Source organism: Brassica napus, chromosome A1, assembly GCF_020379485.1.
Source record: "Brassica napus cultivar Da-Ae chromosome A1, Da-Ae, whole genome shotgun sequence".
Taxonomy (NCBI): Eukaryota; Viridiplantae; Streptophyta; class Magnoliopsida; order Brassicales; family Brassicaceae; genus Brassica; species Brassica napus.
Genome location: NC_063434.1, coordinates 26,170,713 through 26,196,569, shown reverse-complemented (window position 1 = coordinate 26,196,569; position 25,857 = coordinate 26,170,713). Strand labels below are relative to the sequence as shown.

Below are 25,857 nucleotides of genomic sequence, written 5' to 3'. Positions count from 1 at the left end.
AAATATAGTTATTCATCTATCACAAATAACTATGCAAATATGTGAATCAAGTACAACAATCAAACAACATAATGATTTCCACAAAGAAAATTTAAAAAATATATTTATGTTATGTAGTCTTATTTTATATTCTTTAAATAATGTAATACAGTATTATACATTATATTTTTTTAGAATTGAGAAATACATATAATATCTTATCCGCGCGTAGCGCGGTTAAAAAATCTAGTATATAATAATAACTTAACCCTTCGATTAATTCTGAAGCTAGTTACTTAATTTAGGTAAATTAAATCTTGTAATAGTAGTAAACAAAAATGTTGTTTTGCAATTTTAACCTAATCTACGCGCGGGTGTATTTATATATATAAGAGAAAGAACAGAGGATTAAGCCCCCATAAACTGGCGTTTTATGCTGCCATTTAAAAGAATGGTAACGCCGACTCTGTGAAGCATTTTTCATCAGACCTAAAAAAAAAACAAATATCTAAGCAAAAAAAAAAGAAAAAGAAAGGGAATAATCTTTGATATGAGCTTCTCTTACAATCCTATAAACTAGCAAATCCTCTTGTGTTAGATTTTCAACCACGGAGAAGGTTCTTGTAATGGAGAGTACAGATTCTTCCGGTGGTCCTCCGCCGCCGCAGCCTAACCTTCCTCCAGGATTCCGTTTTCATCCAACCGATGAAGAGCTCGTCGTTCACTACCTTAAACGCAAAGCCGCCTCCGCTCCTTTACCTGTCTCCATCATCGCTGACGTCGATCTCTACAAGTTCGATCCATGGGAACTTCCTGGTAAAGATCATCTCATCATCATCATCATCATCCAAGTTTTTATCTCTTTTTTATGAGTTCTTTAAACGTTTTCACTTTCTCCAGAGATCATTTATCTGTGTGACGTACGATCTAACATTTTTTATTATTATTTTTATCTGTGTGACGTATGATCTAACATTTTTTATTATTTTTTTTATCTGTGTGACGTATGATCTTCTAACCTTTTTCTTTTTTTTTTTGGAATTTTTGTTGTTGCAGCTAAGGCATCGTTTGGAGAACAGGAATGGTACTTCTTCAGTCCTAGGGATCGGAAGTATCCGAACGGAGCGAGGCCAAACAGAGCAGCAACGTCTGGTTACTGGAAAGCTACGGGTACTGATAAACCGGTGCTTGCCTCAGACGGGAACCAAAAGGTCGGCGTGAAGAAGGCACTCGTCTTCTACAGTGGCAAACCTCCAAAAGGCGTTAAAAGCGACTGGATCATGCATGAGTACCGTCTCATCGACAACAAACCAAACAATAGACCACCAGGATGTGATTACGGCAACAAGAAAAACTCCCTAAGGGTAAAGATTCATCCACCTTTAATATTCTTGATATTTATGTCATTTCTTGATTTCTTGATTTTTTTTTTTTTGCTAATCATTTCTTGATTTTTTTTAATAGACAATTTATTGATTATTTGTTACGTAGCTTGATGACTGGGTGCTATGTCGAATCTACAAGAAGAACAACGCGGGACGACACGTTGACAACGATAAGGATCATGATATGATCGACTACATCTTCAGGAAAATCCCTTCAGGACTCAACCACAATGTCTCAAGATCAATGAACTTCTTTCCGGGAAGATTCTCCAGTGGTTACGGGATGTTCTCCGACAATGATCCCGGTTTGTACGACGGAAGCGGCATGATGTGCAGCAGCGGAACCGATGCAGTCAATCTCAATGTCTGTAATGGTAATCCCATTGCCGACGTTGTTGGTAACGGTTTGAACCCTGTATCTTCCTCTGGACCGATGATGATGATGATGGCGAATCTGAAACGAGCTCTTCCGGTTCCGTATTGGCCTGTAGGGGAGGAAGGGCAGGAAGTATCTCCAAGCAAACGGTTTCACGGCGTAGGAGGAGGAGGAGACTGTACGAACATGTCTTCATCGATGGTGGAGGAGCAAGGTGGTGTGTTGGGGGATGGATTATTCAGAGCGACGTCGTACCAACTACCTGGTTTAAATTGGTACTCTTCTTAAACCGGTCTGGGTTGTAAAAAGTTCTGGTGACAAGTGTCGGAATTGCTGAGTACGATTCTTTTCCGATTGGTGGGGCCATTTGCATTATATAATTTGAGATTTGTGTATATGTTTTGGGTTAATTAATTGGGGCATAGGGGTTAGAGGAAGAGAGTGGCAGAAGTGAGGCAAAAATCATATAGAAACAAAAGAATATACAGTTTTCTTTAATTTAAATGTTGCAATGTAAAGATTACATATACCTAGATGTTTATATATTGATTGTGTAGATGCATATATAGTGTTCTCAATGATATTTTGAGAGTGTATTTACTTGTAAAGGAAATGATTGAAAAAAAAAAAATAGTTGTGTAACTGTGAGTTTTCTTCACTTACCAATTCAATTTTACTATAGTTAAAAGGATTGTGTATTTATCCCCAAAAATCCCCTAAACTAATGTAATTATCTTAACATTAAACAGTATATTTAACTGGATTTGAATTTAAATTGTTATTTTAATAGAATATGATATACTTTTTATCCTTATGATTGTTTCATACTAGATGTTATTCTGGTTGATGATATAGACTTTATCTCTTATGTCACGCCCATGACTTGCTTTATCCAAACTTCTTTTGAAACTACGAAGTGCCCTAGAGTATATGTTTGTGTAAACACTAAAATATAGACATTATATTATAAAAATAGTGAAAACCAATCTTCTTTGGAAACATCCTGAACTTGCTGAACTGATTAAAAGTAATGATAAGCATCAGGCAATCGCAATGATAAGAAATTACAATATTTGCTTGTAAAGCTATAAATATAATAATAATGTAGTATTATATTATACTGGTTGTGATTTTTTCTTTTTGTTTTCTATGTATATTTTCGTATCATTAAATTCATACCAAACACTAGTCCTAAGTTTTGTAAGAAAGTATTATATTTTTTGTAAGCAGCAGCTATTTGTATGCTGTTAACCCCTAATCTTTTGCAAGCAATATTCAATAATCACAGCAACTGTAAATAATAACAAGAGATATTTATTATTATCTGAGACATAGAAATTTGCTTTTGTTTTATTTATGTAAACTAGTCTTGAAATTTTATTAGACTGACGTAGTTTTTTTTTTCCGAAGATTTTCTTCTAACTGACGTAGTTATTTCACTTAAGATAAACACTTCCATAGAATCTAAAAATAAAGTTAGATTACTAAAAAAAATCTATTACATAACTATCTTACTTAAAACTGTAATAAATTTTTACTTGGTCAGAATTAATTATCTGATTTGAACAAATAACCCCCTAATTATGAATGATTCCAGATACGTTCAGGTGTGGGTGTCATTTTCTACTCATAACTTTCTCTTATATTTTGTTGTCAGCCTGCTCAGAACTTAGATTTAGACATCGCAAAATATATATTTTTTTTGGAGAAAAAATCGCAAAATATATTCCATTAATCATAGGTCATACAGTTAGATTACAAGCATACCAAAAATAAATCACGGATTTCAAGGTGGATTTATTTTCTTAATAGAAAGCCGGCAACCGTCGTGGGTTGATCAAAAGTTACATTTAAAGATCTTATTTGTTATTTTTTGGTAAATAAAATGATAACCGGTAATAGGTAGCACCGTAGCAAGTATTCGTTGGACATGAGTTTTGACATCTTTATTTAGCCACTATGTTCTTCAAAATATTTGTTTATCGTGGGGGGATTAAATAATCTACATAATTGAAAAATTATCAAAGTTATTGAGGGCACATGCATGCACAATATATTTTTTCAATATTTTAAATATATACTTTTGACGTTTGAAGCATTCGAACACTTTGGATGTAATTAACTAAAACTGTACAGTAGGAGTATTATTTAGGGTTTATCTTTCCTTGGGATCGGAGTATTTTATAAAGAGTTTAATTTGATGATCGGATCCCAGTTTAGATGTATCTGCCACCTGAAAATAGTATCAAAACATAATTCTCAACAAAAAAAATTTTGCTAGCGAACATAATTAATGCACGTAATATTGTCTGGTGCATGTAGCTGCTAGGTTCGATGAGTCAGTGCAACGGTATCTTTAATCTTTCACACAACTCAAGTTACGCGTCTCATAACGTCTTAATTTTGATGGCACGCAGATAGTCTAGCTCCAATATTGCCTACATGTGATTTAAATCGTTAATATAAAGCAAAACTTATTAATAGACAACTTATAATTAAATATTGATCACGGTTATATTTGTACAATGGAAGTATTACTGTCAATCCGATACTTTTATTAGAAAAATAAATTCACATTAAACACACACAAAATCACACATACTCCCTCTGTTTCATATAATATAATATAAATAGTTTTATCTAAAATCACAAAGATTAGAAAAACTATTATTTTTTAAAAAGTATCATTTAATGTATAAGTTATATATAATTGAACCAATAATAAAAATTTATATAATTTGATTGGTCACATTATACCCAAAAAATATAAAAAATGCCTAGAAATGTGAAAACTGTTTACATTTTGAAACCAAAAAAATTTCTTAAAACTATATATATTATGAAACAGATGAAGTATATTATAAAACTATTGTATGATACATACTTAAAAAACTCTTATTGATTAAAAGATACCAGTTGTTATATTTCCCTTTCATAGAACTAGTCGCCCACGAATTTTCAGAATTTCTTAAAATCAAGAAATTGGATGTTTAAGAAAAAGAGAAGAGAAAGATATGGAAAGGCATACGATGTATGCATAAAAGAATGCTGCAAGTGGCCAGCGATGGACCATATGCTTCTACATCAGCAAAATGAATCATTGCCTTTAAACCAAGTGATTAAAACCGCCTTTAATTACACTCTCTTCTAGATAATATGTACAAATTACCTTTCAGAAATTTTGTCACCATTAGCACTTAATTTGGTAAACATATTAATTTTATTTCAGGTCACACTTGCCATATTTTTCCATGATCATTTGTTTTCCCATTCAAAATATATATCTCTCATGCTCAATCAATTTCTTAAAATATCTATATATTATCTTATCTTCTTGTACTAGCTTGTTCCCAAAGGAACCGTACGTAATATCTTGCTGTTTTCACATAAGGTGTTTAAAAAAAACGAATATGGAAGAAATATTTTGTGGAAATAGAAATAGCAAGCTAAATAATAGGAACATAGCAAGATGCAAGGCAAATGCACAATGAAGATCAAGACAGCCGTGACATTTTTTTGTAATGGGTCGCACAGTATCGATAAGATAATTAAGTTATTCCACACAAAAAAATACAACTATTATTACTTTGAAAACATTCGTAAACAACACAAAAAGGTAAAAACAAAAGAGAGCTAAAGTGGCAGCACTAGTATGTAACTACTAAGTACTAACTAGTGCGATTGATTTAACTCATAAACACCAAAATGTTATTTTATTACTGCCACACACTAAAATACACACACATATGTGGATTAGAAGTTTTTCCATAGATTCTGATTTGATTTTAATTTTTATATATGTACAAAAGCAAGGATAAAATATTAATGAAGGTAAATAAGGGCTGGTTGGTGGAGTGGAAATGCAAGGATGAAAGATGGACAGATCGGGGAATATGAACTAACGCTGTCTTCAACTCTCTATTGGCTACATGACGATCTTTTGATTACGACAGGAGTGAATTTTTAGAAACCCTCCAAAATCTATTTAATAGAATCATTTATTATTGTATATGAGGATAATATAACACTCTTATTCACAATTTCAGTTATATATCGAGTCATCATTACAACATGATGAAATTCATGGACTTCTAGTAACAAGAAACTGAATACAAGATTATCACATTCGAATATTTTAGTTTATCATATGTACTGATGTTTTTTTCCTTATTGTATCTAATTAGCATCCTGCAAATGATGCGCATATACATTCATATTGCCGTGGACTGGCTGACTGATAGATTAATATGTTCTCTATATATCCAAGAAGCTCCAGACCAGAATCCATAATCTCCACGGGTCAAGAATTAAAGCAAGTTTAAATGATTTCTCGAACTTGGTACTTCTGCCCTTATGATCACAAGGTCTTTCTGGAAGAGGTAGCAGCTCGGATCAGATTCATATGTTTCTTGTTTCAAAAGGATACAACTCTTTAACGTACCTTACAACAAAATGTACAGTACACACCACTTTACCACAAAATGGTACCATGGAAGAAAACAAAAGATAGAGAAGTCCAAAGATCCAGGTTGTGCAGGCCATTTTGCATCCAATATGATAAAAAATGACAATACCAATTATTGAAATTAGATGGCCCTCTTGTAAGAGTTTAGAAAGTTTATGGACCTCACAAAATTTTCTAATTTTCTCAATATGGTCTAAAGTAGATTGGACCCAAAAACCAACTTGGAAAGCTTTTGGCCTTTGTGTTATTTAATTAAATAAGTAGAATTTGGGTGGAAAGCATGTCTCTTTTCATGACAAAAGTATTGAATCTTCTCATTTATTGTTCTTCAGAAGTTCACCGTTGACCTGTTGGTGAGATTGAATTGGTCAAACTTAGACAACTTGAGCAACCAGAATTTGAAAGTAGACCAACCTCTCCATCACACAAAGATTGAAACCAAAGTCAATTCACATTTAAATATAAAGACAGAAGAGAACTCATTCACTCTCTCACACAATTCATAAAACAGAGCTTTTTCTGCAAAAATCATTAATAAGTGATGCAGGTTATGAGAAGGATCCCATCAGGAGAAGGCGCAGATATGCGTGAAAGATCAGAGACGACTCGGGTCAGACGTAGGAGTCACGGTTCGGCCCTGAGAGTTCGACAGCCTTGCACGTGTTCAGGACGGCCTGGCTCGTCCAAGTGCGTGAGGCACGGGTTTATGGTGCCAAGTGACGGAAGCAAAGAGGTGTTGCGAAGAGCTTTGACGCCTCCGATCCGGCGGATGAATCTCCGTTGGTTGAATTTCCGACCAACACCTAGCAGACTCTGTAGAATGTCTTCAGTTTGATTTTAAAATTTGGATACTCTCATAACTGAGAACTTTTTTTTTGGTTTGAATGTAAATAAAAAGTTGAAATTTGTTTTGTTCCAGTAATGTTGGAAATGAGATCCATTTGCAGATATCTTGAAACAAATCCACCAATAACGCTAGTGCCCACGGCTAACGAAATTTTTTGGACGTATGACCGAAAAATTAAGTGAATTTTATGATATAGTTCGTCAAATCAATTATTATAAACTTGTCAATATACACTAGCATATTGCATATATAATAAATTGAGATGTTACACTTGTACTCTATTATGTTGAAGAAAGGGTTTAGAACTTTTGATAACAGCTTGATTTACCGTATTGAGTTTGGCTCTATCATATGCACCGTTGGTTACCTGAGACAACGCGAGATGCAATAGCTTTGGGTTGTCACTTGTTTCCAAGACTCAAGAGTACATAGTACAGTCTCTTAGGTTTAAGACTGTATAGTTAGCAAAAGTTGAAGTTAGAGTAAACTTTGCGAAATTCCCTGCTGGTAATGGAGCTGAATAACCATCGGTAACAACCTATAAATCAGATAATAAGTAAAAGCATTGTCTCGTAAAAGAACAGCTAGAGAGATTGTTGCGTAAAACACAAGTAACTGACCCTTATTTAAAATCCCATTTAGCTTTGATACCTGGATTGTAGCCACTCTTTCTTTGATCTACCTCAGCTTCAGCTTGAAACGTTGAACGATCACTTTTATTAATGGTGATTTCCACAGTTCCTCTTCCTGCTAACCTACAGTTCCCATGTACAGTTCCCACATGGGAGCTGCTTTATTTAATTCAACTCAGTGAAAAAGAAAACAGGACTCACCTAAGATAATTCAAATATTGCTGAGGAGGCAAAAATGGCAATCCAGATGAACTAAGTCCGTAACTTCAATGATCAATCAAGTGCTAATCAGAACCTAAAATAGACTATAACAAAGAGGAACATGTTCTACCTTTAGAGCTTTCTTCTCATTGCTCTCCATTGTACCATAAAGCTTTCTTTGATGGATTCTCAAAACATACGATATATCTTCCAGTGAAGCCTAAGAAACGACATATAAACGGCCTGATGCTTTCTCCTATGAGGATTAAACAACTCGCGACGTTATGAGGATGTGTAAAAGCCTTGGCCCAAACGTGGCCCATTTGGATTTGTTATAATTAAATTAATAATGTGGAGAACATCTATCACATCGATGTAATATGAAAAAGACATGTCATTTAATGCCCAACGAATTTTACAAGACGACAATCTTGAAATTCACTCAACCTTCAAACATGGTCGATTTTTTTTAATCCTATACTAATTAGTCAACATGGTCGATTCAGCACCATAATAAAGATCTGATTATATTAATAGAATTGTTTGTATATAAATAAATATCAAAACGCGGCCATTAACAAGCTAATCTGGTTCCGCTTCGCCTCCCCAGTATTTAAATTTCTAAGTTTTAATATTCGTAACTAAAATAATACAGTATAATCACAATCATCGTTTCCAACCTCCCGACTTGTACTACGTGCCGTTTGATAATATAAACCAACCGACACTGCCGTTTTAAAAATCCACGTCAGCATCTCCAATCGAGCCGGACTTCACGTGGTCCGGCGACGAGTTCGCTTGGTTTACGGAACGACACGATGTGGCTTGCAGCCATAAACGCCGTGACTCGCTCAGAGACTCGGATGTCCTCCATCTTTAACTCCTGGAGTCGCCGCACGTACTCAGGCACGTGTAAGAGATCCCACACCACGCACAAGCCTCCAGGCTTAACTACTCTCACTATCTCCCCCAAAACTCTCATCCTCTCCGCCGCAGCCTCAACCGTCTTCTGACCGTGCTCTTTCCCCACCGTATGCACGAACACCGATGAGACAACAACGTCGAAGTAGTTATCCCCAAAAGGTAACGTCCTCACATCTCCTTCCCGACAAGTCACGTACTCTTGCACACCTGAGTGATTACAAAACAGAACCAAACTTCAAAACATGAACAGGTTGTGTAATGACATTTATTATTTTTTTATTTTTTTCATTTATTTGAAAGAAACTAGAGAGTTGACTTTGGAAGTGTACCTTCGAGTTTAGCGGTGCGGAGAGTTGAGAGGGTGGTGCGTTTAGACCGGTCTAACCCGACGACCCGACCGGAGCTACCGGTTTTCTTGAGCTGAGTAGCGACGGCATTGAGGAGGATGCCACGTCCGCAGCCGAGATCGAGAGCCGTTTTGACGCAAGACCAGTCGCTGACGGAGCTGACCATGCGCTGAGCCATCTCGTACTGGAGCGGAACGTCGGAGTAGAGGAAATTAGCGGCGGCGAAGAGGAGACATACGGCGGAGAGAGCGGTGACGGCGCCGGTGAACCCTGCGGCTAGTCTGGCGGCGCCGGGGAGGAAGAAGGAGTCGAGGAAGAAGCAAATCTGGTCGAAGTAGATGAGGAAGAGAACGGAGAGGAGGGAGAAGACGAAGGCGTGGAAGAGAAGGAAGACGAGCGTCTGCCATTGTTCAATACCGTATATCGCGTAGATCTGAGCCCAGTCTCTGTTTCCGGCGGTTTTACCCATTTTGATATGTTTCTAGGTTCCGATCAAACGATCTATAAGGTCTTCGTGAGTCGTGACAAAAACTCCCAATAAGGAAACTGTAGCTGACAGAAAAGGAAAGAACAAGTACTAGAGGCTTCAGACACGACAGGAGTTGAAAACAAGCTGTTTTCTTGGGGAAACAAATAGATCTCAGGAGTTTGAAACTGTCTTTCAAATACAACTGAAGTGGTGAATGATATGAGAATAGATCAAGGACGGTGATGATGAGAGCATCGTCAGAAGAACATGGTGAGAGAGTGAACTTATGAAGAAGAAGAAGATGAAAAATGGCAACGACTAAAAAGAGAATTATGGAAAGGGATTTTTTCCCCATATTCACGCGCTTTCTTTTCACTCTATGCTTGTCGGTTTCTGCTTTTTCAACCCACTGCTTTCTCATTTTATTTTTTTTAAATAAAAAAATAATCTGGAGTTTTGCTAACAGAAAGTCATAAATTCTATTAATAACTCGTTTCTTGTTTAATGTCATTATTTTTATACAGGCACCTTTTGCGTTTGTTAGTCTCTTGTAGATGTAGTTTATGAATGTGTCAATGGTCAAGTATTAAAATAGGTTCATGATGTTGTTGATAATCATTGAGCTGTTATCACTACTTAGATATTTGATTATACACTCCTATATAGCAACAAAAGTTTAAATAAAAATATTTCTTTTGTACATCTTCACACTAAATTTTGTGGATCGATATATAGTAAACGTTATTTAGAGATATACATATTTACTAGTAGTTTTTAGGGATGAATATTGAAGGGTGATCTGAAATCACGCAACACAGTGCATGCATGATAATCCTACAATATCTACTAGGATCTCAATCTCACGCCGTCTCTGATTGGTAGCTATACTGGCTTAATAAAAACTTTTTAATATCTATTCAATTTAATAAGAGTGAGATATTTCAATATAGTAATATATAAATTTATAAAAAACAACATTATCTTGAAGATGTATCATGCATACATACTTTAAACTTTGTCTCTTTTTGAATTCTCATATAACCCTAGAACGCGCTTCTTCTTTACACATGGTTTCTAACTTTCTATGTACTTTGTTTTTTTCAAATTAACTTATTCTTTACACATGGTCTCTATGTACTTTGTTTTAAGAAATTTAAATGTTCTGTCACGGTGTTCGAAGATAGGATCTAAATGTAGTACATAAAATTCAGCAAATGAAACTTCAAACACACACGTACACAACCAGTCTTCTTTGACTTAATTTATGATATTTAATTTCTCTGTATTTAAGTTAATACCGACTTTTTTTTTTTTTTTTTTTTTTTTTTTTTTTTTATTAATCAAACCCAAAAACGAGCATCCAATGTCAATATACAAACTTGACTCAACCAAAATGGTCTAGAAAAACATGTTTACAAGCTAGCTTCGCATCAACCACCCGTCCGGCGCGTTCCGCTAGCTTGCTCAAAATGTCCTAGACTACCAAGTATCGTTCTCAACCGTCGACTTAATCCCGGGAAGGTGGGTTTAACCTCGTCGCCTCGGATGCCGGATTTCTCGAGTAGTCTCTTGAAGTAGCTGATACCTAGTGATCTTGCCAAGCTTGCAATCTTCATAAATAGTTAATACCGACTTAATTGATGATATTTCCCTTTATTCCATAATTAGCAAAAAAATATAATTTGGCTTACATAAATTACTGGCAGTTGTATATAAGTGGTAAAATGGCAGAATTACATCATTTTACTTGATAGGTAACAATCTGAACTATATTCCCTTCTTAGCAACTCCGAACTATATTCTATGAATGTTTACAACGTGTTATATATTTCATTAAATATATGGTCCGGCCTTGAGATTTTACAGGTTGTAGACGAGTTAATAGAGAATTCAAAAGTTTGGGGATCGGATTTTTTTTTATAAAAAAAAAATTGAGAGTCTATGTCCATATATATTTTTTTAAAATTTCAGAGGCTTAGAAGAAAATAGCACGACCTAAATTTTAACCCAATAGTTATAGGCTAGTCATAATGTATGTTTTAAAATTTTAATTTATAGTACTAAAATAGACCAAACCAAATGATACATAGTATCTTAAGAAATTTTCAGTCAAATGTCTATATATATTTTTGTTAAGTAGTACGATAACTTTGTAAAAATAAAAGGATAATACAAGGATGTTATGTAGGCTGTTTTTTTTTCTGAACAGACTGTGTAGGCTGTTCACGATCTTAGGGCATCTCCATTCCTACTACATTTTTTTCTCTAAAATGGAGTAAGGAATGCTCCAATCCAATTCCATATCTCACTCCATAATGAAATTCACTCCATAAATGGAGTAATCTATTTTTTGTTTATTAATCATTTTATTATGGAGTGGAAAATGGAGTAGGATTGGAGTAATTTTACTCCATTTTCACTTTTACTTCATTTTAAAGGAAAAAATGGAATTTTATATTAGATGCTCGAATGTCCAGTGCGTAAGATTTGTAGAGGATCATCAAGGGTAAGTTCAATCACTAAACTATAACCGTACATTTGTCACTCTCATTGAATGATTTATCAATATTGTTGATTCTCCGTTAATCGTGGCATTGTTTACGTGAAAAGTCTCCTCTGTAATTACGATCAGACAGCAACTATATTCCTTTTCCGTTTTCTTATATTCCAATACAAAAAGTTTATGGTAATCGCCGAATTGTAGTTTTGCTGAGAAAAAAAAATGGTAATCGCCGAAATTACGGATAAATTCAGCTGACCCATCGATCAAACCAACCGTAGTGTTTCAAAACCAAGTTTTCCAAAGCCAAGTCGGAACCAAACGGCCAAACTAAAAAATGTCCCATGCGAGCCATCTCAAAATTTATAACGTTTTTATTTTATCTTGATGTAATCATATTAACGACGCACTCAATATATTAATAGGATACAAATTAAAGATATAATCATCATCATTAGGGAGAATGATTTAAACGTATAATATATTGTCTCCGCTGATTATTCACACTTGCGAAAAATATATAACGCAAACGACTTTAAGAATTGGGGTCCAGAGATTTGACGAATACTAAGCAAACGTAAACATGAATATGGGAAACAGAAGGGAAAGCATTTCGTTACCCCCACCGGCTTTATTAAATGCTTTTTTGAAATATTAAAACACGAAAGTCTAAAATTCACATTCCTACTTGCTATACCACCATTCCAAAGAAGCACTTGCTACACTATTTTCCTTTCACAAACATACCAAAAAATGTTGCTAAAAAAAATAAAAATCTCTAGAATGATCACTATTATTTTTTTTATCATAAATATATCTTACAAATATCAAAATGACCAAAATAATTCATGAGATAAAGAGATTTAAGGGGTTAACTAATCTAGACTTAAAGTTTAGATTTAAAGGGTAAAATTTTGGAGGGGGATTTAAGATTTTAAAAAATTAAAAGTTAAAAGAATTTTTTAAAAATAGTTTCAAAATTTTTTTTTGAATTTCAAAATAAAATTATAAAGTACAAATTTGAAAAAAATTTATAAAAATTTATTAAAAAACTCGAATTCAAAAACGTATAATTTGAAAACTATAATTTTTATTTAAATAATTATTTATATTTATATATTTTTGAAATAAGAGTATAATTATATTTTATTTCTTTAATGAAACTTCTTTTATCATTTTTTTTTAATTGAAATATATATTAATCATCCCGATAAACGGGTATTAAGGTCCAATTACAAAGCCGACGAAAAATTCCCAAATCAAAACATAAACATAACCACCTTCGCCAACCCACTAAACCCGACACATTCCGGTAGCTCGTTTTAGAATCATTAGGAAATCCGGATACCGTTCTCCTTATTGCCTCGGATGCCGGGAATCTTCACGTCGTTTCCAGAGTAGCTAGCTCTCGGTAAGTTACAGACTTATAATCATCACTTCCAATTTGCACGCAAGTAGTAAAGGAGAAGGGGTTAGAACACAACCTTTTGAAAATCGCACCACCCGCCTGTACAAGCTCCTTTAGCGCCAAAAGAGACGCCCAATACTAAGCGGTCGATGAAGACCTCTCATCATGGACGGATGCAAGAAGACGGGAACGGAATGTCGGCTACGAGAAGAATCAGCCAACACTCCATGACCTGCAAAAAGTATAGCAATGTCACACTATCGAGAGAACAGACCCGCGGCACTGAGATGAGTGACAGCGCCGACTGAGCCACCAAGGAGAGGAAGCTCCTCAGACCAAAAGGACCCTCCGAACTCCTCGCCAGTCGCCCTCCTCGAGAACCGAAGAAAGGTCAAGTCTTTGATGACATAAAGCGAACAGGTGGCACGATTCAACAACACAGTGAGTGGAGAACTCGATAGGAGCAAGTCAATATGACTCCCAAAAATAACTGAAACTAATCGCCAGGAAGAGAACAAGCTAATTAGAGAGAAGAGATTACTCAGCCTCGAAGTAACCATAGACGACTAACAACGACACTGCTGCACAGCCTCACTCGACGAGAAAGCATCACAAGCTCCGACACCACGTCGGCCGCAAGCGCTAGAGCCCGCCTCTGAGGTAAAAGAATCCTCCAGATCTCCAACGAGAGTGAAAACGGCAAGCGTTAATACAAGACGCCAAGAAAGAACGACAATACTGCTTCAACACTTCTCTCACCCACTGCCTAGCTAAGGCCACATGGTGACTGAGACCAGAACAAAAGAGAGAGCAATCCAGTCACCAACATCCCTACAGAAGGTTTAAGACACCTCCTGTCAAACCCTAAAAAGCCGACTACACCGCCAGAGACCCTCACCCAACACGCGACGACACTCCAAAACCTAGCTAAGACTCGTCAAGGCCGGATCTTTCCTGCAGAAAAGACGATCTATGGAGCCTTCCAGATCCAGAGCACACAATCAAAGCAGAGAGAGTGAAGGAGACCACGGCGAAGTAAAGAGAAAAAGAGCGGTTGAGAAAGAAGGAGTGGCCTCCAGATGCCGGTACGCGCCGTCCAGGCCGGAGCTGGAGTGGATCATTTTTCTTCTTATATGCTCTTCTGGTGAAAACCCTATTTTATTATCATTTTGAAACATTGTCCAAAAAAACATACAAAATACCAATAGTTTCGCAATCTTCTCTATCCATAAACGATCATTTTCCTTAATTTTGAATGTCGCTATAAAAATAGAAATCTTACTGAATGTTGACCTATGTATGTGAAATTCGAGGAGATAGCTATTGAGTTTTGGACGACCTAAAACACTAAACATTGTTAAAAACAAACAGTAGTTATGTCTCGAAGATCCGAGGCTATTATATTCGATGTTTATCTAGTCTGATTCTATAATTTTCATGAAATGATTATATACAAGAAATATATCCTACTTCACCGAAGGATGCAATAAATTCATGAAATGATTACGCAAATTTTTCTTATAAAGTACGTGAATGTTGTCGAACAAAATAGTGGAATGTGGTAAGGACCTTTGTACGTACTGTTAACATCACATGGATCAGTGACCACCATGGGAAGCTTAGCTACTTATATCGTCAGCAAGCAATATGTGATATTAAATAGGCAAACAATGAATCTACAGTCTGATCCTTAATTTCTAAAATATATTTTTAACCTAGTGCTAAAATACAGCTGTTTATCTCTTTATATATTATAGGGTCAAACAATGTTGAATCTGCAAACTTCTTTGCTTTTAACGTTTTTCAATAATTCACAATGGCTAATTTTTCTCTTTAGTTTATATATGGCTTTTTCAAACTTAAGACTGACTCTGTTATATCTCTTTTGCATCATTTTTCATGGACCTTCTAATGGTTCTGTGTGTCTGTGTGATATTTAAGACTCATGTATTTTTCCACTAAGATATTTGCTATGAAAAAATTATGCTCAAGAGAAGAAGGAATTACGAATTTGAAATCAGGAATAAATCTACTCCAGAGCATGGGAAACTAAAGAAATTTAAATTGTAGATCAACCCGATTAGTTGGTAGCGACCTAACACGTCAAAACTATGATAAAAAAATTCGTCAAAACTAAAAAACAGCACTAAAAAGAATCTACATACTCTTAGAGAGAATAGTTTACGAATTAGAGCAACCTGATTAGTTGGTAGCGACCTAACACGTCGTTGACTTGTAACTCTAGTCTCAACTTTGTTTGTTTAGTCACTTATCTATCATTTGTATGTAATTTATTATTACCTAACACTTTCTTGCTTTATGTCAAAATTATCCACTAGTTAAAGACAAGTGACCAATCTGAGTTGAATAATCGTGTGCATATAAGTACACAGTTAAGACTCCCAATAATTATATATATATATTTTTAATATATGCTCAATCAATTTGATTTTAAATGATGCAATAGTCCTGGATATTCAGTTCTCAGTCCGGTTTCGGTTCAATTCTTTTGGTTCTTCGATTCTAGAGGTCTAAGATCTGTTAAGATATTTAGAAGATTCAGTTTCGATTTGATTATTTTGATTTTTGGTTTAGTTCGGATAACAAAGTTAAGAACCAGTTTATATCCAAAGTAATTTTAGATCTCCGGTTCGGTTTCAATTTGCTGGTTAATTTGAGTTAAAACTTAAAAGGTAAAAAAGAATCAGGTTGTTTAGATTAATATCATATTTGTTTTTGGGGTTTCAGATAAAAATTCAAATAATTCAGATAATTTAAAATATTCAAGATAAAAGTATGATAGCAATTCAAAATTTTGGGTATTTTGACTTGTAAATATTATTTTAAACTATTTTCTTATTTTTGAATTAAAGATAATTAATATTTATAAATATATAAACTACATTATAGATATTTGTATGTCCACTTCGGTTTCGATTTTTTGGTTTTAGAAATATAGCATCCACTAGTACAAGGGATATGGTTCAAATCCGAACACACCTCGGTTTTTTGGTTCGATTCTTCCGTTTTGGATAAATATGCCCATAGCCTAGATCTAACCATTCATAACCATACTTTTGAGTGAAATCTTGAAAAACTTTTTTCCTTTAATTTTTTATTGAAAAACTCAGAGCAAAAATTGAACGGACAAAATAAAAAAATTTAGACATTGGGGCTTACTATAAGCCCAATTATGCAGACTTTTAATGACTGCGAGTTTGATTACGTTCTAGGCCCATATTTACGTCTAAGAGCAAGAAAACCGAAAAATTAAAGGTGGAGAATGGGATATCATTCTCATGCCCCATATTACCGATAAGAGCAAACTGATTCATCCATGGCGTATGTAACTCCTTTTATTCTGAACGTGGCAACTGTATAATGAAATTGAATGTAATGTGTACAGTACATCGAATTCATTTCTCCTTGAAAATAGGAATTAAATGAATGTGAATAAAACATTGTAATAAAATGAAGAATTCAGTTAGAGGTTGGGGGTTGCACGTGCGTATGCACGTCAAAAACTCTTTCAAATGTCATATTCTCTATAAAAATATGATGTCCAAAGCATATTCTTAACTACCAATTTCTAGGCCAAACGCGTGTGGATCACTAAAACACCAACAAAACATCTTTTGGGACCGATCTAATTAATCACAATCCTGTGTGATTACAAGATAACTATTTGCACTGCCTTTGAAGAAGGAACGAGAATGGTGTGTTTCTGTTTCTTGGTGGACCAGAAGAGGAAGATTAAAGCAAGCAAACCGGCGGCAGGAACGTGTTCCCGGTGCGGTCGTGGTGCAAAAGTCGCTGACATGAAGACTTCGACGAGGTTTTGTCTTGTACCTTTTTATTGCAGATCTTGGAGAGCCATCGTCTGCAGCTTTTGCGGCTCTGTTCTTAAAACGTACCGTTGATATATTTATTTGCATGTTTCGTTTTATATACTGGCCTGGTTTTTACAGTAGGCTTAGTTTTTCTTCATAAAGGGAAAATGTTTCAAAAATAAATGATTTTTCATCTGTAATTTGTGAAACAGCGAAAATTTCTCATAATTTACACATTTTAAAATGATCGTTAAATTTTGTTGAAAACGCTAATTTTACATTCCACAGCTGCCTATATAATACATATGAAACCAACATTCATGACTCTCAAATGTAATGAGCATGCTTGAATTCAGATATGACATAGCTAAAACTATAATATTATAACTGATTGAGCCATATAACGCATATAATATTCCTTTTCCATCTTACTAAAATACTAGTCATATCAAAATTTCTAACATTAAAATTTGTGAGCAATTTTCATTGTTGAAATGATGGAAGAAAAGAGTGTTTTAACTATTGAATAATTAACCAAGACATGTAGCATAATGATTTAGTGCCATTGACATTGTTGTGTAAATATCTGAATTCAAATCAAACATATTGCTAAATAGCTATGGAATACTCCATCCGTTTCATTAAGTTAGATGTTTTAGAAAAAAAAATTGTTTCACGAAGATAAACTTTTTGTATTTTTAATGAAAAAATTGTGATCTTAAAAAAAAATTGACTTTATTAAATTACTATTGGTTAAAAATTATTAAAAATTAAAAATTGCAGAAAATGATACATTTATTATAGTGATTTAATGTGATTCTTAATATGTGTGAAAACACTAAAAAATTATCTTTATGAAACGGAGGGAGTAGTTTGTAGTGATCCTTTAGAAAACAAGGAATCAAGAAACCCAACACACATTTTTAAGGAATCAGTTGCATTTTTGGGCTCTATCTTCCTGGCCTAATCGTTGAAATGTTGTACCGTCTCTAGTCTTTGTATAATGATCTGCATTTCTGCTTTTACGTTATATACTTTATGTATATTTATTACTTTTTTCCCGGTAAAATTCATCTTTATTTACTATAAACAAAAAGAGAGTTTATCGTATCTTTTTTACCTACTTTTTTTAGTGAACTGTTCGTATAATTAAAACAAGTTTTGATCAGTAGCGGTTATTCCAAAGAAAAACTCTATCCGACCAAATCTAGTTTACATGGAAAAACTCAACTGTTCTGGTCTTAATTAACATTATTTGCTAGTGAATTTGTACGAACATTTCAAATCCTACAGACATGAATCAAACTCACACTTCCAAAATTATCACACAACAGGTGAAACACATTTATCTTTGAGGTGAAGGTCGATCAGTCGACAAGATTTGTAATTGTATTTACTAGATCGATCTGAGTAGTCGGTCTCGATCTTGATCAAGGGAATTTTCATATCTCTCTCATACGATGTTGTCCAGAGCAATCCTTCCATCTTAATATATCAAGCCGACATGCTTCTGCTGCAACCACTTAATCCAAATGATTCATTATATATTTGATCCTTAAGACTCCACCCTAATCAACTAGATGTGCCATAATCGATCCATGAATTTGACAAGTCAGGATTTGAGATATACAAGGGGGTTGCTTCAATAGGTTCGTTCGGAGGACATCAGGATACTCCTCTTTATTTTTAGGGTTTGCTTTCCTCCAACATTCTGTTTCAAAAGAAGCAAATTGTATAATTTTGATTGGAGAAGTGTCATCAAATTTTTTGATGTTCCTTACATTCCAATGTACTAAATGATCTATGGAAATTTGTCCAATTGTGGTTCTAATGGAACTATCTCTTTTCTTCTCAAAAACAGAAAATCCATGTTTTATATTAATAAACTCAAGAAGCAACCTAAAAAGAAGGAATAGCCGAAAAAAGTCCAATGAGAACATTAGAAAGAAGATAATTAATCGACTCCACTGGACCATCATATTTGAGATAGCTCCAATTGGTACACATGTATCTATAGGTGAGACTATATGCCATCGCCACACATCCAGATATAGCATGCCACAAGAAGTGTTTCATCTTGCGGTGAGCTTGTATTTCTACACATGGCTCTGTATGCTTGTGATATTCGGTTCGAGAACATATTCTTGGTTTTGTTGGTTTTGTTGAATGATATACATTCTAAGTAGTTCATATCTATATCTAACTGAGTAAAACCTAGATTTCGTGTGATTTCAAGCATATCCATCTAAAGAAAATGAACTGCTACGTCGCAACCCAAGAATCAATAGTATATCTTTATGGTGGAAAAACTCAGTAAAAAAGAAAAGATCCAACTTCTTGAATGCCCAACTTGGACAGAAGATACGAGAATGTAGTGGAGGGAAGAGACTTAGTAAGTAGATCAGCGGGTTGCTCCTTTGTAGAAATGTGTTCCATCGAAATAAGTTTGTCTTGGACAGCATCTCGAACCTGATGGCAATCATTTTCTATATGCTTTGTACGTTCATGGAAGACAGGATTCTTGGCAATATATATGGCTGATTGACTATCATAGAAGAGCTTCATAGGTTCCTTGTGTTGCACTCCAAAAGAATGAAGTATCCGTTTAACCCATTTTAACTCTCGCAAGCAATACGCCATTGATCGATATTCAGCCTCTGCTGATGAAGCTGAAACTGTATTCTGTTTCTTGGTTTTCCAAGACACCGGTGAGGAGCCCAATAGGACGATGTACGAACTTAAGGATCGACGGGTTACAGGGCATGCACTCCAGTCCGCATCACAAAATGCAGTAACACGAAGTGAGGAGTCTGAACGTAGTAAAACACCTTGAGAAGGAGACCCCTTGAGATATCGAATGACACGTTGAGCTGCATCCCAATGATCTTTCCTTGGAGCTTTCATGAATTGTGAGAGTATATGAACTGCATAGCAGAGTTCTGGGCGAGTAAACGTAAGGTAGATTAATCTGCCCACAAGTCGTCTATAGGGCGCAGGATCTGCGAGGGGTTGGCTGTTTGAAAGAGCGAGTTTGTGGTTAAGCTCCATAGGAACAGCTGACGGTTTACACCCAAGAAGGCCAGCCTCTGCAATGATGTCAAGTGCGTATTTACGCTGGGAGATAAATATACCATCTCTGTTGCGCGCCACTTCTATACCAAGGAAGTACTTGAGTTTCCCAAGGTCTTTCATTTTCAAAACACGTACAGAGATAGTTCTTGAATTGTTGAAGTGTAGAGATGTTGTTGCTGGCTATAATGAAATCATCAACATAGATGAGAATGTGAAGGCTGATTTTGCCTCTGATGTAGGAGAAGTGTGAGTAATCCGGTTTACTTTGTATAAAGCCGTATTTGATCAATGCGTCTCTGAGTTTGGAGAACCAACAACGCGGAGACTGCTTGAGACCATATATGGACTTGCGTAGTCGCGCCACTTTAGTAGGATCAGATCCTTGAAAGCCTTGTGGAAGTTTCATGTAGACTTCCTCTTTCAAATCGCCATGGAGAAACGCATTCGAAACATCCATTTGATGAACCTCCCATTGTTTAGCTGCAGCTATCTCAAGAAGGACCCGTATGGTGGATGGTTTGGCGACTGGGGCAAAAGTGTCTGTGTAATCCAACCCTTCTCTTTGTCGATTGCCTTGAGCCACAAGTCTGGACTTGCGACAGAGAATTTGTCCATTGGAGAGATATTTAGTTTTGTATAGCCATGTACTGCCGATCAGCTTTTTGCCTGGAGGTAGGTTGGTAACGTCCCAAGTTCCATTTTCAATGTGAGTGTCATGCTCCATGACCATGGAATCGCGCCATTCTTCATCTTTCACAGCCTCAGCGTAGTTCTTTGGATCAGTATTAGTAGTAATAGCTGCAAGAAAAGCTTTGTGGCCAGGAGAGTATGCAGCATCAGTAATGTAGTTCGAGATGGGATACAAGATGTTATTACCTGAGACCGTAGAGGAACCAAGAGAAGAGTCAGATGTAGCGAGAGGGGTGTGTATACCTTGTTGAACGGAGTTAGTGACGTAGTTTTTGAGGAGAACAGAAGGCTGTCGTTGACGATGACCGCGCCCTAAGAGCTCAGGAAGACCTGGTGATGGAGGTTCAGTAGTGCTCACATTTCGGTCTGTGATAGGTAGGGCAGTAGGAGACCTGATGACAGGTTGAACAGCTTGAGTGGTAGGAGAGGTAGGGCTTCCTGGTTCTAAAGGAGATGCCGGAACAGAGGAGTTAGTAGTAGTAAGATCAGTAGAAGAGGTAGGGCTTACGGTATCTGTAGGGGAGGTAGGGCTTACGGGATCTGTAGGAGAGGTAGGGTTTACGGGATCAGTAGGGTTAGTGACAGGTAGCACCGGTATTGACTGTGTTGTGACAGTAGGAGGTGTGATCTCGTCATCGGTAATAACCAGTTCTTGTGATGGTAATGGAGAAGGAGTTGGTTGATGAGTTTTGTGTCTTGGAAACTGATCTTCAAAGAAGACGACATCGCGGCTTGTAAAGAACTCATCATTATCGATGTCATAAACATTCCAAGCTTTCTTCCCGTGAGGATAACCAATAAATAAGCATCTCCGACTTCTAGCAGCAAACTTGTCTGTATCTTTGGGTCGTTTTTGCGCAAAGCAAAGGCAGCCAAAAGTTCGGATCAGATTATAGTTAGGTGGAGACCCATGTAGTAGTTCATACGGAGATTTTCCACCTAAGAGACGTGATGGTGTTCTGTTTATCAGATGAGCAGCAGTAAGTATGCTTTGTCCCCAAAAAGTAACAGGAAGATTGGCTTGAAATAAACAGGCACGCGCAACGTTAAGAATATGACGGTGTTTACGTTCGACGCGTCCGTTTTGCTGTGGTGTGTCCACTGAGGACGTTTGATGCAAGATACCCTCTTTTCGCAAGAATGGTTTGAGTTTCATAAATTCTGTACCATTGTCTGTTCGGAATGCTTTCACAGAGTGACTAAACTGACGAACTGCCATTGAACAGAAGTTTTGTAATAATGTAGGAACCTCAGATTTCTCGAGCATAAGGTGAATCCATACTGCTCTAGAGTAATCATCAACGATGGTGAGAAAGTAGACTGCACCACAAGAGGCTGGAGTTCGATATGGACCCCAAACATCACAATGAACTAAGGCAAAAGGTTGAACAGCTTTATTAAAACTCTCAGGAAACACTTCACGTGTCTGTTTAGATAGAAAACACACATCACACGACTTGGTGTGATCAAGATCCAAAACGACATTATCAATAACTGGTAAAGTAGATAAAACACTATGAGCCGGATGTCCTAGTCGTCGGTGCCAAATTTCTGAAGAAGAAGTCTTTCCTTTCCCAGCTCGATTAGACCGTGCAACTGTGACACCCGTGAAGTAATACACACCCTCTCTCTCTTCACCTGCTCCAATCAGGGTCCTCGTAAAACGGTCCTGTAACACACATAAAGTATCAGTGAAAATCGCTATACATCCAGTTTGCTTTAATAGTTTGGAAACTGAAATAAGCGTGCAGTTAAAATCAGGGACGTAGAGCACGTCAAGTAAACCACAAGACGAGTTGAGAAACAGAGTTCCCGATTTGGTTGCACGAGAACTGCGACCGTCTGGGAATGTAACTGATGATGAGACAATATCTCTAACATCGTGTAGTAATGATATATCTCCGGTCATATGATGAGACGCCCCTGTATCAATTATAACATCAGCTAGAGAAGGTTTACCGGACATACGATCAGTAGATAGTTGAGTTTGTTGGTTCTGTAGAAGATTGATCAGTGCTGCGATCTGATCTGATGAAGCTGTAGAGTTCCCTGAAGAAGTGGACGGAGCGGTGCGAGAAGCATTAGCTCGACCACGACCACGAGAATTGTTTCCTCGTCCTCCGCGGCCTCGTTGAGACTGTCCGGAAGGTTGAGTGTTCCTTTGTTGGTCGTTGAACCAGTCAGGATAGCCATGAAGTAAAAAACATTCAGAAGCCTCATGTCCTTTACGATTGCAATGAGTGCAAAAACGATTAGGATCTCGGCTACGATTTGTTGTATTGCCCGCTGACGTAGAAGTAGATATGGAAGTAGTAGAATCAGTCTTGACAGCAAACCCGAGAACATCTTGTTTGAGTTCAGTCGTGCGCATGGTGAGAATGTGCTGCTCGGCACGAATCACTCGTGAGTATGCTAGGTTAAGATCAGGTAACGGTTCTTCGTCAATGATTTGAGATCGAATAGAACTGAACCTTGAATCGTCAAGACCAAAAAGAAACTTGTGAACTTTAGCATCTTCTCTTTCTTTTTCAATATGAGCTGACGCCTCACAAGTGCATGCATAGGATGATTTGAAATTTTGTAGTTCTTCCCATAATTTCGATAGTCGACCAAAGTAACTAAGGACGGTTTCACCGTTTTGCTTGCAATTGGTGATCTCATCCTCAAGTAAGTGCTTGCGCACACTGTTCTTTACAGAGAACCGACGTTTGAGAGATTCCCACAACAGAAAGGCATCTGGAACATGTCCCACGGTCGATCGTACTGAAGGATCAATCGACGTACGTATCCATCCGACGATCATGGAGTTGGCAGAAGTCCATTGAGCTAGATCAGGATTCGATGCGGGTTTAGGTATAGTACCTGCAATGAACCCTATCTTTTGCTTAGCTTGAAGAGAGTTCCAGAATTCAGTTGCCCATTCAGAGTAGTTGTCGCCTTTAAGAATCACCGGCGTAATCAAAGCGCCAGGATTATCAGAATGATGTAAAGTGTACGGGTTTGAAGAACTACTTTCGGTTGTAGTAGTAGGAGTAGAAACGGTAGAAGACGATGTAGCAGACATTGTAGAAGCCATGATCGTTATTTAAACAATCAAGTCGTAGTAGGAATGCGGAAGCGAAAATTTTTGAGTATTTAGGTCAAAGAGATCGTTTCTGCTCTGATACCATAAAATAATATGAAAGTGTTGTTTTGTATTAACGCTCATGGCAACATATATATACATATCGTCTCCTAACCTTATTAGGTTTATGTACGTAAGGATAACTACAACGTATATGTTTGTCATTATCTCTAACTATAGTAGTTATCTCTATAGTTTGTAAACGACAGTTTCAAGTTATATCTGAGTATAAATTTATGATTTATCTAAAAAGACCTAGTTCAACTTAAGTCATCCATACGGGTGAAAGTGGTATGCAATTAATTGTCAATATATTGAGATCATATCAAATTACTTCGTCACATTGTTTTCATTACCTTAATTTTCGAGAATACAACAAATTGACATAAGGAATTTCCTATCTTTTTATTAGTACAATGATATTTTTTAAAGTAAATATTTTAAAATGAAACTGACAGAAAATTTGAGACAAAGCTCATATGTGTTGATACTCAAATGTATTGATCAAAGAGAAATCTTAAAGTTTTTGATTCATCTACTTCTTATGTATATGGGTTGATTTCTATCTCTTAAACGCTAGTGGCAGACCGAGAAAAATAAAACAAAAACGCTATTGGTAGAGTGAAGTTGGGTCCAATTGGCAGAAAAAAATCGAAATACTTTTCTAACATGGGACATAAGCAAGTCTTTGCCCAAAAGAAGAAAAGTATAAGTCTTTCTACCGTGTCTTGGCGGGCAAGTGTAAGGACAAAATTAGTTTTGAAATAGTCAAAAATCATCAATAATAATGATGTAACCAATGAAGATGTATAAATTAATCAACTCATATCTTGCACAAAAGTCTATATAAATCATCTCTTCTCTTTACTTCTGTTTACATCTAGTACGGTTTCTATAGAACATATCTTCAACTAACTAATGGCTAACAAGCTCTTGTATTTTGTATTGATGGCGGTGTTTCTACTGTTTAGTGTGTCCAAAATCTGGTGGGAAACTCCTAATAAACGGCGAGGTGAGTAACAAGGTTTAGCCACTAAAGCTGTAAACAGCAATTTAAACTAATCATTCAATTTGTTTGTTGTGTATACAAGTCTTTTACGTGTATATCTTTTTTTTTTGCTTTAGTTTACTCGACAATGGAATTGGTCGATAAACTTTTTAAATCGGGAAAAGCGTTACTTCATATCGGATTCGATGAAGATCAAGAGTACTTTAAATCTTATTTTCTGCTATAGATATTACATCAGGTTTTTTTTTTGATAAACTATTACATCAGGTTAGCATGTGTTGTATATGGTTTTCTCAATGGCTATTGTTGTGTTTTTTTGTTTATAATAAAAGTAAAACAGTTATGTAATCAAAGTCAAAACTATTTATGCATCATGGATAAATTAGTTACAAGAAATCTTCAGCATGGTGCCGAACCGAACATTTCATCGAACATATATTTCATAGGGCGGTTCAGAATGGTGCAGTTAGACGTGTATTCTCATCAAAAGCGGATCCATGTGCATAGAAGTGGTGTCAACTGATACACCTTAAATAATAAAAAATAGGTTTGTTACTTTTAAAGGATAAAAATTCTTCAGCTCTGATGGCTATTTTCCT

The 25,857-nt window shown here is 36.1% G+C and overlaps 4 protein-coding genes and 1 long non-coding RNA gene across 6 annotated transcripts; 4 read left to right on the top strand and 1 right to left on the bottom strand.

The window, feature by feature from the left end:
• Positions 1-427: 427 nt before the first annotated feature.
• On the top strand, positions 428-2,304 carry LOC106349521 (NAC transcription factor 56). Its single transcript, XM_013789510.3, has 3 exons — positions 428-795; positions 1,036-1,343; positions 1,471-2,304. Exons 1-3 carry the CDS (start codon positions 606-608, stop codon positions 2,026-2,028), a joined length of 1,056 nt encoding a protein of 351 aa, XP_013644964.1. The 5' UTR covers positions 428-605; the 3' UTR covers positions 2,029-2,304.
• A 4,040-nt stretch (positions 2,305-6,344) lies between these two features.
• Positions 6,345-7,155, top strand: LOC106380721. The gene has a single exon (XM_013820547.3). It carries the CDS (start codon positions 6,747-6,749, stop codon positions 7,038-7,040), a length of 294 nt encoding a protein of 97 aa, XP_013676001.1. The 5' UTR covers positions 6,345-6,746; the 3' UTR covers positions 7,041-7,155.
• A 1,241-nt stretch (positions 7,156-8,396) lies between these two features.
• On the bottom strand, positions 8,397-9,937 carry LOC106349530. 2 transcript variants are annotated; one of them, XM_048739191.1, is made up of 3 exons: positions 9,139-9,935; positions 8,602-9,016; positions 8,397-8,544 (listed from the first exon to the last, which is right to left on the bottom strand). In XM_048739191.1, the coding sequence occupies exons 1-2, from the start codon at positions 9,623-9,625 to the stop codon at positions 8,634-8,636; spliced, it is 870 nt and encodes a 289-aa protein (XP_048595148.1). In that variant the 5' UTR covers positions 9,626-9,935; the 3' UTR covers positions 8,397-8,544; positions 8,602-8,633. The 2 variants fall into 2 exon arrangements, with proteins under 2 accessions (XP_048595148.1, XP_013644976.1); XM_013789522.3 differs by having other exon boundaries at positions 8,397-9,016; positions 9,139-9,937.
• A 7,139-nt stretch (positions 9,938-17,076) lies between these two features.
• On the top strand, positions 17,077-17,618 carry LOC106380729. Its single transcript, XM_013820559.3, has one exon. It carries the CDS (start codon positions 17,247-17,249, stop codon positions 17,451-17,453), a length of 207 nt encoding a protein of 68 aa, XP_013676013.2. The 5' UTR covers positions 17,077-17,246; the 3' UTR covers positions 17,454-17,618.
• Positions 17,619-24,486: 6,868 nt separating this feature from the next.
• On the top strand, positions 24,487-25,857 carry LOC106380738. Its single transcript, XR_001276398.3, has 2 exons — positions 24,487-25,261; positions 25,375-25,857. It is a non-coding gene; the product is annotated as an uncharacterized LOC106380738 (long non-coding RNA).